The sequence below is a fragment of the Juglans microcarpa x Juglans regia genome, chromosome 4S (genome assembly GCF_004785595.1).
Source record: "Juglans microcarpa x Juglans regia isolate MS1-56 chromosome 4S, Jm3101_v1.0, whole genome shotgun sequence".
Classification (NCBI taxonomy): domain Eukaryota; kingdom Viridiplantae; phylum Streptophyta; class Magnoliopsida; order Fagales; family Juglandaceae; genus Juglans; species Juglans microcarpa x Juglans regia.
In genome coordinates this window covers 17,922,888-17,941,282 of record NC_054601.1, presented here as the reverse complement: position 1 = coordinate 17,941,282, position 18,395 = coordinate 17,922,888, and the positions used below count along the sequence as shown (strand labels likewise).

The following is an 18,395-nucleotide window of genomic DNA, read 5'->3' as shown; positions in this document are numbered from 1 at the left end:
CTGAGGTAGTTCAAATTTCTTTTCATAACCAAATATGTATATTTTCCAAAAAAGTCAACTTCAGCTCATTTTATTTTAATGCAAAGTCTAGCATAGGAACCCCGCTTATCTGGACTTCTTAGTTTTTTCGGAATTTTTCTCAAAAAATGTCGAACAATAATTTAAGCGTCATCTATAAAATAACCACGTAATTCTCGTAAATTTTCAATTAATCACGTATTTCGATATTTAATCCTAAATTTTTAAAATAAGCTATTTAATTCCTCAAAACCTAAAATTATAAATCATCACTTTCTAAAATCATCAATGTTGATTTAATAACTATGACTAAAACATTTAAAAGTTTGACCTATTTATTATTGAAAACAAACTATAAAGTTTAATACTAGATCATATAATTATCCCAAAATATTTTAAAATAAACCATAACTATTTTTAAATAGACTAAATCATATCTAAATTGTAAAAAAAACATTACTCCAATATTGTTTACTCTTAAAATAAATCTTTACTTAATAACATGTTAAAATACTTAAGTGATTTTTGTAATCATAATTATATAAGAGTGTACTAATGCATAATAAAAATTTAAAAGCACATTAATATAACCTGTAGTAAAAGGGCACTAATGTAATTTCTTTCAATTCTTTGAAAACCAACAAAAACCTACGTAAAACAAATAACTTGCATGGCAAGGGCTTACTCACGAAGGAATCATGCGGCAGCGTGCGACGCAGCGAGGGGCTAGAAGCTTAGCGACGTAGCGGTGGTGATCTCGGCGGAGCACTGGAAGCGAGAGAGAGTGAGAGAGAAAAACACGGTGAAAGTATGAGTGAGAGACGGAGAGAGTATGGCATGCGGAAGGGGGAGAGAGCTCATCGTGGGACAGTGAGAAGGCGTGCGACTGGTCGGGAGCTACGTGCGGTGGCTTTTGTCGTGCAACGTGGCAGAAAAACAGAGGGGCACAGGGAGAGGGAGAGGCCGGCGGAGGAGCTCAGTGGAACTACTTGAGCAAGGACTGCTTTGTTTCGGGAGTGGGAAAACAGAGTATGCCGTGTGTGTTCCTCCTTCAACGGCTGGGCGATGTTGGTTGGCTTTCTGTGTCGGCGAGGACAGCCTGGAGGGTGGTGCGCTGTTTGCAAGGAGGAGTTGTTGTCTGTGAGTTCGTGTGGCAGGGTAGTGGCGTCATGGAGAATCAAACCGTGTTGCGTTACGGCTTGGCCAGCGGTTGGGGGAGCTGCACGGCTTGGGGTGGGTTTATGTGACCAAGGCGGAGGAGTGTTCTGCAGTGGCTATCTTTTGGTGTTGGTGGTTTGCGGTGGAGGTTTATGGTGGCAAAGTTGATGAGCAAAGAGCCGAAAACGCGGTGAGGCAGTGAACGAGAGGAAGTTATGCGTGGGTTGTGTCGATTTTTGTATGGGGACAGTGAGAGTTCTGGGCGGTGCATGGTGGAAATGGGTTGTGCTGCGGAGGAGCCGTGGTTGCTTTTTGTGTGGGGAGGAGTGGCTAGCAGCGGCAGCGAACGTAACAAAGGCAGTTCTCTATGCATGGCTAATGTGTGCGTATATATATGTGATGTGAAAACCCTAGAGAGATGAGGGAGACGTGCGTGCAGATGGAAATAGAGTCGTGTGTGTGCATGGAGTGGATAAAACCAACGTAAAACTGTGTAGAATTGTGGAATCTGAAAATAAGGTAACACGGGCTTGGGCTTTATGGTCCATAAAAAAAAATGTAGTGAATAAAAAAATAAATGGGCTCTTCCTTAAATTTTCTCTGCCCATAAAATAGTATTTTAAAAGTTTCAACTGGATTTTTCACATTCTTAACCCAAAATATGTAAAAAAAAAATAGGCTTCGCGCTAGGCTCGTGTGTTACATTTCTCATCTATTGTTTGCTGACGATACACTAATCTTTTGGGAGGCCAAACATGAACAAATTCGAGCTTTGAGAGCTCTTTTATTATGCTTTGAAGCCGTGTCAGGCTTGAAGGTGAATTTGGCTAAATCAGAGGTAGTGCCAGTGAGACATGTACCCAACGTGGAGAGTCTGGCACCCATCTTGGAGTGCAAGATAACTCAGTTGCCCATGAAATATCTCGGCCTTCCGTTGGGTGTGGCGTTCAAATCGAAATCTATATGGGATGATGTAATAGAAAAAATGGAGAGAAAACTAGCTGGTTGGAAGAGGATGTACTTATCCAAAGGGGGCCGGGTAACTCTCATAAAAAGCACTCTTTCTAACTTACCAACATACTTCCTCTCATTATTTCAGGTCCCTGCTAAGGTGGCTCATCGCATGGAGAAAATTCAATGTGATTTCCTTTGGGGAGGGATCAAGGATGAGTTTAAATTTCACTTGGTGAAATGGGCCACAATTTGCTCCCCCATCAAAGAAGGAGGCTTGGGTATACGAAATTTGAGATATTTCAACCAAGCCTTGCTTGCAAATGGTTGTGGAGATATCACAAAGAATGGGAGGCCTTGTGGCGAACCGTCATTGCTTTGAAGCACGGGGAATCATGGGGAGGGTGGTGTTCTAATGAGGTGAGTGGACCTCATGGAGTTGGGCTTTGGAAACATATTAAAAGAGGGTGGGACATTTATGCAGCACATACTTGCTTCAAAGTCGGCAACGGAGTTAATGTAAAATTTTGGCATGACTTATGGAGTGGTGATCGGGCACTCAAGGATGTTGATCCTCAAGTTTATAGCTTAGCAAGAAGGAAAGAAACATCTATTGCAGATTTAATTTTCTTTTCCAATGACTCTTCCCAATGGAACCTCACTTTCCATAGAGATGCACAAGATTGGGAGATGGATGACCTTTTAGCCTTTTTTTTCCTTGTGTACTCCACTCGTGTGTCGAGGGAAGGTGAAGACAATATATATTGGAATCCCTCTAAAAAGGGAGTTTTTACGGCCCGTTCTTTCTATCATTCCTTAAACATGCACAACTTAGTCCCGTTCTCATGGAAGAGTATTTGGAAGACAAAGGCACCTCTAAAGGTACCTTTTTTTTGTATGGACAGTCTCTTTGGGGAAGATTCTTACTATAGATAACCTAAGGAAATGTGGCATTATAGCTATGAATTGGTGTTACATGTGTAAGAAGAGCGGTGAGTCCATTGACCATCTATTACAACATTGTGAGATTGCTATGACCTTATGGACCGAAGTGCTAGCATGGTTGGGGTTGGCGTGGGTGATGTCGAAAAGGGTATGTGATTTTTTAGCCTCTTGGAGAGGTATTAGGGGCAACTCTCAAATTGCATCCATATGGAAGATGTTACCTATTTGTCTATAGTGGTGCATTTGGAGGGAGTGGAACGCATGATGCTTTGAAAATCAAGAGAGATCAATGGAAGAGCTTAGAATTTTGTTTTTCAATACTTTACTTTATTGGTCGATTGTAATTGATTTTCATGGCAGGTTTTTTCATGATTTCCTTATATCTCTATGCTAGACATAAACTTGCTCATGTATATGTCCTGTATACTTGGGCATTCTCTCTCTCTTTTGATAAATAAAAATTTGTTTATCGACAAAAAAAAAAAAAAAAAAAAAAAACTATCCAAACGGGGCCTTAGTAATAGCACGTCATACTGTAAACTTAACATAAGTTGATATTAGGCTTGACTTTGAAAACTTTCATGCATAGTCATACATACATATAGCATATGGACATTCCTCAATAACATAGGCGGAATTGAAGCATAATCATGGCATTACACATAACATGGATGTATGAATGGACTCCATGCCTCTAACATGACTCATGCATAAATATCCATCTTGTCTTTCACTTGTATGGTGGCCCTCATAACATATGTGCATCGGTCCAATGGTGAACCACATTTAGGTTCATGGCACTGCATAATCATAGGATAACATATGGTGGAGCACGCTTAGGTCCGTGTCACCGCATATATCATGGCATAGCATATGATGGAGTACACTTAGGTTCGTATCACCGCATATATCATAACATGGCATATGGTGGAGCATGCTTAGGTCTGTGTCACTGCATACATCATAACATAAAATGTGGTGGACTATGCTTAGGTTTGTAGCTTGCACATCCACCCATAATATAAGACCAATCCTTAAAGCTTACTTATCGTTCATATGACTTTTTTTATCAGTAAATAAGAATTTTATTGAAAATAGGTGAAACCAAGTATACGGGACATGTACAAGAGCCACACTTAGGCATGACTGTCTAAAAATACAAGAAAATCATGTACGTTCATGCCATTAAAGTCTATTACAATCGACCAATAGAATAAATCGTGAAGGAAAAAAAGTTCTAAGCTCATCCATTGTTCGTTTGTAGTCCTCAAAACTCCGACCGTTCCTCTCCATCCATATGCACCACCATAGACAAGTCGGTATCATTTTTCACATAGTTGCAATTTGAGAATTACCTCGGATGCCTTTCCATCTGGCCAAAAAGTCAACAACCCTTCTTGGAATTACCCAAAAGAGTCTCACTCTAGCAAAGATATTGTTCCATAAGCTCATGGCTATATCACAATGCAATAATAGGTGATCCATAGACTAACCACTTTTCTTACACGTGTAATACCAATCCAATACAATGAGTCGGTGTTTCCTTTGATTATCTAAGGTGAGAATTTTCCCTAACGAAGATGTACTTACAAAAAAAGAAGCTTTTAGGGGGCCTTAGTCTTCCATTTGTTTTTCCATGGGAATGTTCTTGTACAGTGTGTCATAAGAGACTTATAGTACGACTATACAGTAAAGCTCCCCTTTTTAGATGGTGACCACATAATCTTATCCGCTCCTCCAATCACTCCACAATTGTACACAAGATTGAAGAAATCTGTAAATGTGTCAATTTCCTAATCTTGGGCAGCTCTAATTAAAATGATATTCCATTGGGGAGAGCCAATAGAGATATCCATAAGATCTGCTACTGAAGGCGCCTTTGTGCAATGTTGTATAGTATTGGGTAGGCTTCTTTGAGGATTCGATCTCCATACCATAAGTCATTCTAGAATTTAATTCTAGAGGCATCCCCAACTACAAAACGTGTTGATCGATGGAGATTGGTCCAACCACTTCTTATGTGTTTCCAAAGCCCCACTCCATGTGGTCTACTCACCTCATTCGAACACCATTCTCCCTACAATTCACCATATTTAAAATCTATGATCACCCTCCATAAAGCTCCCCTCTCTTCGTAATATCTCCATAACCATTTACCCTATAAGCCTTGTTGAAAACCAACAAATTACAAATTCCCAGCCCTCCTTCGCGTATAGGAGTACAAACCATAGCCCAATTCACCAAATGAAACTTGAGTTCTTTGTCTATTCTCCCCATAGGAAATCTCTTTGCAATTTCTCTAACTGGAGAGCCACCTTACACGGTATTGGAAATAAAGATAAGATGTAAGTAGGCAGGTTGGATAGAGTACCTTTGATCAATGTAACTCTACCATCTTTGGACAAATAAAGCCTTTTCCAACTTGCTAGTTTGTGCTCCATTTTTTTCCAACACCACGTCCCAAATATATTCTGACTTAAAGGAGGCACCCAATGGAAGACCGAGATACTTCATTGGCAGAGTGGAGACTTTGCACCCCAGGATATTGGCCAAGCTCAAAACACTTGGAACATTTCCAATCGGAACTAATTCTGACTTGGTAAGATTCACTTTAAAGCCTGATGCCACTTCAAAGCAAAGTGAAAGAGCCCACAAAGCTTGAATGTGATTATGACTAGCCCCACAGAGCACAAGAGTGTCATTTGCAAATAAGAGGTGGGTCATCTCAACTGTGCCGGTTCGTGCATCCCCTACAACAAAGCCATATAAAAATCCACCTTCCACTAGACCTACGATCATTTTTCTAAAAACTTCCATTATGAAAACAAATAGTAATGGAGATAAGGGATCACTTGCCTTAAACCCCTTGAACTTCCGAAGAAAGCCATTGGGGTACCGTTCACCAAAATAGAGAAATGTATTGTGGAGATGCAAAATTTGATCCAAGAACACCATCTCACCCCAAGTCCACACCTCTCAAGCACGTGTAACAAAAAATTCCACTTTACACGCATATGCCTTCTCCATGTCAAATTTGCATGATAATCTTGGTTCACCCGACTTGATACAACTCTCCAAACATTCATTGGCAATGAGAACCGAGTCAAGAATTTGCCAACCTCATATTAATGCCTTTGGGGCTTGGATATGATCTTCTCCAATACTGTACCCAATCTATTAGCCAATACCTTCGAAAGGATTTTGTACGTGCCGCTCACCAAGCTAATAGGACAAAACTCCTTAATCTCTACCGCCCCCAGCTTCTTTGGGATAAGAGTAATGAAAGTAGCATTTAGGTTTTTTTTCAAACTTACCTCATTCATGAAACTCATGGAAGAAGCTTGTGATGTCATCTTTATCTACCTCTCAACATGCCTTAAAGAAGGCCATAGTGAACTCGTCCAAACCTAGAGCTTTGTCACCTGCCATACTTCTCGCCACCTTGCGAATCTTCGCCTCCTCAAATGGCCTCTCTAGCCAACTTGCTTCTTGCTGATGAATCAACTAAAAAACAAGGCCATCCAGACATGGTCTCCAAGAAAATTGCTCCGAAAGTAGTTGTGCATAGTAGTTGGTAATGTGATCCGTGATCTCAGACGGATTCGATGTAATCCTCCCATCTACCAGTAATGACTCAATGACATGGGCTCGTTTGGAAAGTGAGATGAGATGAGATGAAAATTTTGTGAATAGTAATAAAATAGTTTATGAATAGTAATGAGATAGTTTGAGTTAAGTATTTTGTTTTTGGGAAATGAGAGAAAATTGAATAAAAAATATTATAAAGTTGAAATATTGTTAGAATATAGTTTTATAATATTATTTTTGGTTGGAGATTTGAAAATGTTGAATTGTTTTTTATTTTTTATTTGAAAGTTTGGGAAAGTTGTAATGATTAGTTTAAAAATTTTGAATCTGAATTATGTTTGGGAAAGAGATGAGATGAGATGAGAATTTTGGGATGAGAACTATATCTAAACAAGCCCTGTGTCGTCTATGTGAATTAGCCATGCAATGGAAGAACTTGGTGCATTATCCCTTCTTTTAACCATAAAGCCCTTGATTTTTGTCTCCATGAAATCTCTTCCATTAAAGTCAACCTTTCAATATCCAAGATGAGATGCTTTTTGTGAGCCTTTTCTTCTTCTAAAAGCCCTCTCTACTCCTCCATGTCCTCCAAACATTGTAATTCGTCGAAGAGGGACTTTTTTTCGGTGTTCCACATTCCCAAAAATCTGCTCATTCCACTTCTTCATGTCTGCCTTGAGAGCCTTTAGCTTACAAGCCAGCACATATCTCGGGTTACCCTGTATGAGATAGGAAGACCACCATTGTCTAACTCACTCAACAAAGCCTTTTGATTTCAACCACATGTTCTCAAACTTAAAATATCTTTTACCTCTCTGGATGCCTCCACAGCCAATGAGAACGGGGAAGTGATCCGTACATAACCTTGGAAGCTATTTTTGGAATAGGTCCAGAAAATGTGCTTCCCAATCGGGTGAGATAAGGAATCTATTAAGTCTTTACCAAGTTAGATGTTCTCTATTACTAGACCAGTGAATATGCCACCCACTAGAGGAATGTCCAGATGTTCTTGATCATATATAAATTCAGAAAATCCCGTCATTGCTGAGCTAGAGCTAGGACCTTCTACTCATTCGCTTGGAAAGTGAGTGACGTTAAAATCTTCCCCAATACACCAAGAAAGGCTCCATAAGCTACAAAGACCAGCTAATTCATCCCACAAGCCTCTTCTCGTGATATTAGAGTTGGGACCATAAACACCGACAAAGGACCATTGATAACTATCTTCCACATTCTTGAAAGAATTAGCCGCCGTATATTGCCCCCACACACGCATCCATCTTTTCCACTACCCTTTTATCCCACATTACCAAGATGCCTCCCGAAGTCTCTTTAGATGGCAAATACAACCACCCCACATGATAACAATTCCACAAACTCCGTATGGTGCTATGGGAGGTGAATTCCAGTTTTGTCTCTTGTAAACATACATCATCGACTTTCCAGCCGCGAAGTTGATTTCGTACTTTGGTGCGCTTATCTAACTCATTCAACCCCCTGACATTCCACAAGACTATCTTGAGCTTCATAAAAACACCGATTTTGTCCTACCTTTTGTTCTGCCACAATTCGCACTTCCTACATGTAAGTCACTTTAAGTCCCTTTCCCTTTTCTTGGCTGAATGGCTCTTCATGCCTGAATTGGGCTACCTAGCTTCAATGGCAGCAAGTAAGGCCAAGAACTGATCTTCATAACCGATACATGGAAGTCCAACACAATTGAATCTCCTTGGCTTTAAGAAGAACCCAGTCTAATGTTGGTATCTATTCTTTCAGCAGGGGTATTAAATTCAACGGAGTAGGCTCATCCCAATGATTATCAGCACCAGTGATCCTGCTTATTATTGTGTCCAGAGACTCCCCCTCGTTTTTAGAGGCTCCTGGCTTAAATAAAACCAGGGTGCCAGCATCGGTTTGGGAGTCCTAAACACCCAATCTCTCATAACTGTTCTCCATTGACATTGCAGTGTCCATTTGAGGATCCCATGCAAGCACAGTAGCTATAGGACTTCCAACTATGACTGAGAAGGTCACTGGCTCATTCTGACCCTCTTCCTCTGTTCGAGAACCCCTTTTAGGTTCAAAATGGACATTCTAGGCTTCTATCTCCACCGGCAGTGTCACCTCCGGTAAGTCATCGACCATCGGCCCACCCACCAGATCGCCTGTTGCTCTCTGTGATGGGTTCTGGGTTGTCACCGACTTCTCTGGCCCTTTTCCGTACCCACGATGCCCTTGTACCTACCTTTGAAACATACTGTCTCGGTACCTCGAGATCGAGGTTATGTCACTACTGGACACTAAGATGCGAAGGTTGAATCATTCTTCTCGATCAGAAAAGCCCATTTGCCTAGCAAGAGGTTATGTAATAAAAGACCGGAGAGAGATAATTACTTAGAATCTATCCTAGCGTGCTCTAAACCTACAGTCAACTAGCTACTTGCCTTAGTTGTCTCCTGAGAGAAGTGTGGCCCAACCTGTTAAAAAATTATCCAATAGACCTCAATTGGCTTCTCAATTTTGGTCCATTAATACAAAATTTAAGCCCAATAAAATTATCCTTATAAATGTCAGACTGGTTCTTCGTTACATTTAGACTTCTCCAACTAGCAAGAAGATCAACCACCACATAATAACACATGAAATCCATGCGTGCCAGAGTCGGCTCGTTGGTCACATGCATGTCGTTTGGGGTTCTGGCTAGGCTTGCGGAATGCAGACAGTGAGAGAAAGGGGCATAGTAGGTGAAGGTGGTTGGTCAGGATCAAAGTGTAGCAGATCAGGGCTACAAAGATTTTCTTACAAAAGCCAAAAAAGGGCACTAAATATGCAAGGGCAGGAAAAGGACAGAGGTTGGCCAGAAACTGTGGTGGTTGGTGGAGAGGGAAAGGAAGACTTCCTCCCTCTGCCCTGGCTGCACTCTCTGCTGGATGGCAGGGTTGGGCTATGGGTCTGTGTGTTTCTGCTATCATCTTCATCCAGTTATGTGTGTTAGCAACTCTCACTATAGAGTCACCACCTGCAACTACCATTTACCATCACCTTGGCTTATGGCTCATTGACCATGACCACTTCCTGCTTTGTTGAAGCCTCAGTTCTGGGTCGATCTCCACGTTGTTAATTTCAGGTTAATTAAAAGATCCAAGACTTGTATAAGCAGAGGAAGCGAATAGAAAAAAAGGCAAGTCGAAACGTTAATTTAGAGAATATCTATATAGGAAAGGACGTTTGAGGATCTTATGCAAATTTATATATTTCAATGAATATATAAAAAAAGTTCATGTGCTTTTGTCATGATATAGAGAAGCATTAGCTACATTTCCCCTATATCCTCAAATGGCTAGTTAATATTAGAACTCTCTGGAATCACTTAAATGGTAAAGTTTCACTTATTAGTTATTACACATCCAATACTTGGCTCATGCTTATGCAATGCTTATACGAGTCAGCCATTCAGTGTGAGAATTAAGGTAGCAAACCTCCCTCACACGAGTGCCTGACATATACTACATCACTGAGTTGTCTCTAATACCATTTCTCATTATCTATAGAAGTGCTAGTTGCCACTAGCTTTGTCACGGTGGCTCCCAAAGATTTGTCTCTGTTGGAGCCTTTGGGAATCACTTAATATATGCCTATGCACCTTCACAGTCCAACGACTCGATGTACGGCTTGACACAACCCTTCGTAACAGTATCATATTCCTCTTCTGACATAAACCTCTTATGTCTATATTAGGGAACTAAATTGTGTCTTGTTCTTTTGTTCAATTTAATATTATGGAAGTAGACAGCTACTCCAATACTTTTACTCCCCGTTTGGATTGAGAGATGAGATGAGTTGAAATAGTTAGTGAATAGTTGTGAGATTTGTGAGTTGAGATGAGTTGAAATGATTTTTGAAAATTTTGTGTGTTTGGATTGGAAGTGAGATGAGATGGTTTTAAGTTGTTGGAGAGGAGATAGATGTGGGTCTCACAAATGATTGTATAATATTTGTAATGATTTTGTTTTATTTATAAATATATGTATAAAAGTTATAATAATTTTTTAAATTACTTACCCAATTTTTTTTTATAATATAATTCATAATAATATTATAAGATGACAATATTTTTATAAAATCAAATTCTATAAAAAATATCAAATAAAAATATATTTTATTTACAACATTCTTAAATAATTATGAAATATTTATAAAATTAGTTTATTTTATATTTTTATTATTATAAAAATTATGTACCATAATTTATTAAAAGAAATTTGAGGAGAGTGGCCTGGGCTTCTGAAAGGGTTCCAAAAGCAACTGTCACTTGAGAGTGGCCTTTTTTGTCTTATTCGAAAGCACATAGAAACATCTCACGTCCCTCTTCAGCAAGTGTTTGGATAAGAAGTGAGCTCTACCGTATAGAGTGAGTGAGATGATCTTGAATCCAAACAAGGGCTTAAACTCATGATCCAATTCTCATATTTTAATGCATTATTTTCTCATTCAATTTGTTTTTCTTTATGAATTTTTTTTATAGGATTTTTCTTTATGAAAAATCAATCTTGTCGTTGTTATCTTATAGTTGATATCTTATAGATGATGGAATGGTGGTACCAATCTGCTGAGGAGAGAATGTCAGCTCCAACTGTGTACCCCACACCACCACCACCTCCTCTGCCAAAGGTGAAGAAGCAATTTATAGTCTATCTTGGTTCCCCCCCCCCCCCCCCTCTCTCTCTCTCTCTCTCTCTCTCTATAGAGTTGTGTTGGAGCAAGGCTTTGTCACTGTGGTTTAAATAGTGAAATGCAATATATCATTGCAAACAGGTTGCTGAAGAGGGTATTCCACTGCCACCCGATAGAACAATTTGTCCTTTGTGCTCGCAGAAGCGTGCAAATCCATCTGTTGTTACCGTTTCAGGGTTTGTCTTCTGCTACACGTGTATATTTAAGTATGTTTCTCAGGTGAGGCCTCCAGACTCTTCTTAATTATTATTACTGAAAAAGAAAAGCGAATTGGTTCAATACTTCTATGATATCTATAGAACTATTTTTCTTAATAAGTTTTCTATAGAACTGTTTAAATTTTAATAATCCTGCATCCATTCATTTAATCCCAAGGGGTTGGTCCAAGTGGTGAAAGCCTTGGTCTTGGGGTATCACTCATTTCAAGGTCCAAGATTCAACACCTCATGGGTGCAAACAATCTTTTGGGGCCACACTCCTTGGTGAAAAGCCAACGATTTAACCAGTTTCGTATAAGAAACTTCCGAGGGTGCGGTGCACGGAACCAAGATTTACTCTGCATGGGTGGGTCCAAAGGGCCCTGCCTTGGAGAGGTTCTCCAACATAAAAAAAAAAATACTCTGGAAAAATCATAAACCGAGTAGCATCCAGACATTTGGAATAATAGCTGTATCATTATATTATTATTATTGTGATTTCTACGGTCAAATCTTGCCTCTTGTTCTCCATTGTATCTTTCGTTGGTTAACTCTTTTTACTGATCTTTTTCCTTTTAATCTGGACAGTATAAACGATGCCCGATCACATTAATGCCTGCAACTGTTGATCATATAAGGAGGCTCTTTCATGATATATAGAAAACCCTATTTGGGCATCATGAGGAAAAGTAAACACATTTCTATGCTAGAAAGGATTCAATAATCAAGTCAACTATGAAGCAAAGATGCTGAGGCAGAAGGGAGCCGTGACAGGAAATACCAAAAATAATGTTCGGTTTAGTTCTCTTAAGTCTTTTTACCTTTGCAGATTTGGGTAGGATTTTTATCTTGACTTGCATTTTTCTTATATTTTAACTCGACGTTATATTAGATCAGTGACTATGAATATAAGGTCTTATGCTGACTTCATAGTCAGCAGCCATGCTTTAGAATTAGGATATATACTGGATGTTATTTATTATTATTATTATTATTATTGCAAGTAATAAACATTCCAAGTACAAGAAGTGTTCAAGTAACTCATTTATGATTTACCTGGAGATTTGAAAAAGAAGAAGATAATAATGAAGAGTGAGTCCATTAAAGTTTATGGATTCTGTCTGGTGGAGGAGAGTGCTGAAGAATAAAGCCTTGAGCTTCTCAATTTTTATCATTCCTTTAGCATTGTTAAGATTTGTAAACCTAGGGGTTGGCTCAAGTGGTTGGTCTTGGTGGAATGCTCCCTCTAAGGGTTGAAGTTTTGAACCCTTGGGTGTAATTAATTTTTAGGATCATCACACTCAGGAAATTTTCCGAAAGCGCATTTGCAGAAAATTTTTTGTGGAGGATTTGTGCACTCTCGAGATTAATCAGGATTTTGTTCCCGGATATATGTTAAGATTTGTAAACGAGCGCCTAGCCCTCTCCATGAGTTAAGAATGTCCACCGTTCTTTTAGAGATGGCCCAAGCCAAATCATTCCGGCTGAAATAAGTCACCCTGTAAAGCACTAGCCTCCTTTCAGTTTAGCAACAGATGTTCACGACTCCCCTTAATCATTTCATTGTTTTCTTCTGTTCTTTTCTATAGTTTCTCCCTTTTTTTTTTCTTTTTTTTTTTTTCTCCTCTTAATTCCCTTCAACATTTTCATTTTTCCCTTGCTTTCTTTTGTTCTCTTTTCACCAAATTTGTAACTTAAAAAGGAAATGCTAAATAAATAGTTCCTGGTTATGTTTGTGATTTTTAATTTTTTACGAGGATGTTGCTCATCATTTCACATCACATAATTTACATATTTTAAAAATATTTTTTATTTTTATTTTTATTATTTTTTGTTTTATTTTATTCTTGTTAAACTAATTGAGTTGTTTTACTTATCATCCATACACCACGTACTTGTTATAGGAAAAATGAAAAAAAAAATTAAAATAGATGTAGTGTGGAGATGATAAGTAGAATTATTCATAAGTTATTGTAACGATCTGTCTGTGCACATGGAAGAGACAAAACAAAGAGATGGTCGTGCGGATAGGAGAAGAGTTGAGATAGGGTTTCAAAAGGATTGTACTTGTCTGAAGGAGTACTTACTTCAGATTTGATATTCTGTCGTACTTCTACACGCGCCACCACAGTCTTGATGTTTACATTTTTTATTTTTTATAAGGTTGAAAATGTGGATCTACAGCTTTCCAAGCTTTAATTTGTTATTTTTCTATGTATCTTTTACGTTTTTTGTATCTATTTTTCTAGAGAGTTATAACAATAGATTAGATCATATCAGTCACAAAGAAATTTGTATATTAATGAGTCTTAAAAATAGTAATTGACTTATATTTTGTAAGTATCAGATCAAAGTTATAATATCTCGTTATAAATGAATAAAGTTTGTTCTACCTTTAAAAATTAAAAAAATTAAAAAAAAAAGGAGTACTTGCTGCTTAGATTGAGTTAGGCTAGCGACATTGGACCTGTTTTGGGCCAACGGGCCACGCTTGAAAGCTATCCACCAATCCAATGTCCCTCTCAGCATCCTGTTCAAAATCTTTTTTTATATTTAGGCCTCGTTTATTTTTTTGAATCGAGCATCTAAAATGTGTTGAGTTGAGATTTTCTAAATTATATGTAAATATTATTAAAATATATGAGTTAAAATGAAATAAATTATTTTAAAAAAGGTATGTTTATAGAGAGATGAGAGACGAATTTTTTTATTAGACCTTTTTGTAGTATTTGAGATGACTTGAGTGGGACCCACGAAGTCACTTTTTATGCACGTGAAACAGTCTTCTGACAGACCCCAGGTATTGGCTAGCCCCTTCTCGAATAGGACAAAAGTCCTTCCCTTGGCTGTCAAAAATTACAGAGTATACCATCAACAAAAACTACATACATGCTTCGTATTATTTTTTTCTCCTTTCTTTTTCCGATGAAAATAGAAGTGACCAGCTAGGTGGGCAAGTTTCAATAATTATTCAAATATTTACCATTAATTCATATCAAATATGAAATAAAAAATAAATAAAAAATTACATAATGTTATTAAACAACAATGGATTAATAAAATAAACTTTATATTTTAAAATAATTGGGTAATATGTTGGGTAATAATAATAACTTTATTATTTAACTCACAAGTGGGTAATATATTGAATAAATTAAAATATCCGTTTATAATAATGCATAAGCTCGAAAGCTACTACTTTTCAAGGTTATTAATTAATTATATAATAACACAACTTAAAAGAAAAATGATACAACTATTCTTTTTAACAAATACACCACATGCAATAATTATGTTTAAAACGCATTAAATAGTACCAATATTAAATATTCTAAAACATATACAACAAATCTAAACAAACAAGTACACCATTAAAATACGTAAACAAAATGACACATATACCACTACTTTTAGTTAGACGTTCAACAACCATTCTTATTTTCCCACATAGTTATGCCAATCTCATCTCTTATTGCCACCATAGTTTCTGTTGCTTCAGTCGTCATTTCGAAACTACTAGGTGGCCCTGCCTCGTCATCAACCTGCCGTTAGGAGTCACCGTTCTAATGAAATTATGTGAAACATAACATGATGTCACGATGAGTCCTCGCCGCCCAACAAAATAATGAGGCATTAAGCTTAAAATTTTAAACTGTTCTTTAAGTACCTCAAAAGTGCGTTCTATGATATTACAAAGTAAGGAATAACAGTAATTAAAATAGTCTTTGTACCCTCGAAATTGACGCTAATTATGACGCTTACTTCTGTGGTACTGTTCTCGGGGATACAGGGGCAAAATCTCTCTAGTGCACGAGAAATTAGAATCGGCCAAATAATATTTACCTGACAGCATAGATTCCAAAACATACATTGAGATGACTTGAAAGGGAAAAAAATATGACAAAAAATCAAACATCTTTGCATTAAATAAAATAAGAAGTATACCCTCAGGCAGCTATGAAAATTGGGCGGATCCTTGACTCACCGCATGGAGAAAGACATGAGCGTCATGCACTGTTCCCTCCCATCCGGCGTATACAAATATGAACTTCATATCGAAGTCACAAATTCACAATACATTTTGGACAACTCGCCCATACCGGTTTCTTAATGCCTCATGTACTGAGGCTGTTATTTGGTGTACACCATAGTATCGTCCATCGCTCCAACGCATTGTTGTCAACTAAGAAATAAAATCATATGTGTAAAAAATTACATTAAATATATTTAATTATGATTTCAAAAATAATTTTTTGTTGTAAATAATTGAGAATTCCTTACCCCAAACCACGAAAAATCTTGGTTGTTCCTTACAATATATGGGTGCACCTCGTATGTGAAATTTGGCCTGATAATATGTCTCCCAAGCTCACATAAGACCTTCATCATCATTCTCATATATTTATTAATTATTTGGATCGAAATTTGAAATCGGTCACCAACAATTCGTTGGGCTTGTGCGTGGCCCACAATTACACAAAACATGGCGACAGATTCCTCCAGGTCACCGATCGTTTAGAATCACGCAAAAAGTGATTTACACGTAACAATAAGCATAATGCGCGAAATGTTGATACTTCCATCCAAAACATGTCCTTATAATTATCTGGATGTCCATTTAAAATTCCTATAATATACTCATCTCCCAGAATGAATATGTTATATTGTGGCATTCGACGATGTCATCCCAGTTGACACAATATGATCCTAATAACAGTGACTAGCTCAAGCACTTTGTACTCATCACCACAAGAATTCCCTTCATCGTCACTACTTACATGTTCTCCACCCTCCACTGACCAATCAGGTTCATCATCCATTATCTCAATAAAGCTATTGTAAAAATTATGTTAGAATGTTAGAGCTGACAATTTACAAAATAATATATGGACGGGTAGGAATATAGATGAAGCTTGAATGGTTTGATGGCGATGTTAACTTCATTTTTTAGGTAGTTTAAAAAATGAAATAAATAGTATAAAGTAGATATAACTTCATTTGTGAAGGAAATAAATAGACTATAATTTAGAAATAAGTGGACATCTCCTACTGCAAGAACAACACGAAAATCAAAACAAAAAGCCCGCATAAATTAAATTTTATTGAGAAAACACTATCCATTAGTGGAAGAAATTGAAGTAAATGGATAATAATGACACGTAATGAATCAATTAATATACCCAAGTTCAAATAAGATGGTAATTGTTAAATAGTAAGGTCACTCACGGCTTTACTCATTTTAAGACCACAAGGTTTAATAAGCCCTATACACTCAACATGTCAACCATTGATTTTAAGCATACATGCATGCATATAAAAAAAAATAGTATGCAGGCATAAGCCCTATACACTTAAAATGTAGCATGAACTGAAGATGAAACATAGCTTTTAGAGAATATAATTTTAGTTTATTATTTTTAGTTACAGTATAAGCGTAGAGATTTCAGACCTGATGGTTTCACGCAAAATGTTAGAGCTGCCCCCTCCTCCACCAGCATCGACACTAGAGTTGCCCCCTCCACTAGAAAGGGATGCTAGGCAAGAGATGTTAGAGCCTTGAAATGCACCTGATATGATGTTAAGCCAAAAATTGTGTAAAAGGGTTGTGCCTAAGGCCTTTATTCCCAAAAATTGGTGCGGTTTCCTTATCGTCTGTGTATTGAACCAGCTGCCCAAATATTTTATGAACTGCTTCGTGTGATAGCTTCCAGTCAAACAGACAACTAACCCCTATTCAAACCTAAGTAATAAAATCAGCCCAACTGTGCGTATACTTTCAAGCCACCGATATTTTATATGTAGGATTGACTTCACAATGACAACATAGTAGACCTCCTGCCTACATAGTTTAGATCCTCACCTGCTAATAACAAATATTTGTAGAAGTCTCACTAACAATTAATTGATCATATCTAAATATTTGTAGAGCTTTGAAATAAAAGTAACTTGATACTATTTACCCATGTAATTCATCAGGATGAGGTGTAGATATATATATATATATATTTATAAGGTTGAAACTTGAAGTACTAACTTGTTTTTAGAAAAATTAGTAGTACTGTAATTACATCTTAAACACTGCAAGATCACATGATCTGCTATGGATAAACCCCCTTCACAGGCTGGAGATAATTACTCAAAACATCTAGCTATACACACACACACACACACACACACACACACACACACTTCCTTATACGTAGAATGTCATAATGCCATAATATTAATAGGTCAACAATAAAGCCAAAAACACATGCATGCATGCGATACAAACGGCCTGCAAAAGAAGCATCCAGCAATAAAAGCCTTTATACTCAACAATGCAGAGGCTCTTTGATGTAAACTACATTGTAAAAGTCATCCAACAATAAAATCATCTGTACTCAACAAGCATCTAGCAATAAAAGCCTCTGTACACCGTAACAAATATTTGTAGAAGTCTCATTTGCTACCAATAACAAATATTTGTAGAAGTCCCACTTACACTGTTCAAATCCTCACCTCTCACTAGCGGATATTTATTTTCATGTATTTATTGTCATAGATCCTCACAAGTATTTATTTTCATGTATTTATATTTGATATAAACTACTCGTTATAGGAAACATCCCAAATCAGCCAGCCACATAGATTTCTATATCAAAAATTCCAAACAGTATTAATAGCAAATAACATCTCATCAAGTATGTTCACATAAAGTAATTAATAATCTCTAATACAGATCTAATAGCAAATGACATAAAGCAGTAAAAATAGAAATCAACAATGCATGGCTCACGATCGCCTATGCTCGTCATCTATGGA

General features: G+C 37.4%; 1 protein-coding gene across 1 annotated transcript in view; it reads left to right on the top strand.

Annotated features, from left to right (window-relative positions):
- LOC121262781 (peroxisome biogenesis protein 12) overlaps nt 1-12,613 on the top strand; it is a 30,065-nt gene extending 17,452 nt beyond the window's left edge. Inside the window, exons 8-10 of the mRNA XM_041165380.1 lie at nt 11,245-11,331; nt 11,476-11,613; nt 12,180-12,613. Of these exons, the coding sequence (XP_041021314.1) occupies nt 11,245-11,331; nt 11,476-11,613; nt 12,180-12,251 (297 nt within the window). The 3' untranslated portion in view covers nt 12,252-12,613. The remainder of the gene's footprint in view (nt 1-11,244; nt 11,332-11,475; nt 11,614-12,179) is intronic.
- The last annotated feature ends 5,782 nt before the right edge of the window (nt 12,614-18,395 follow it).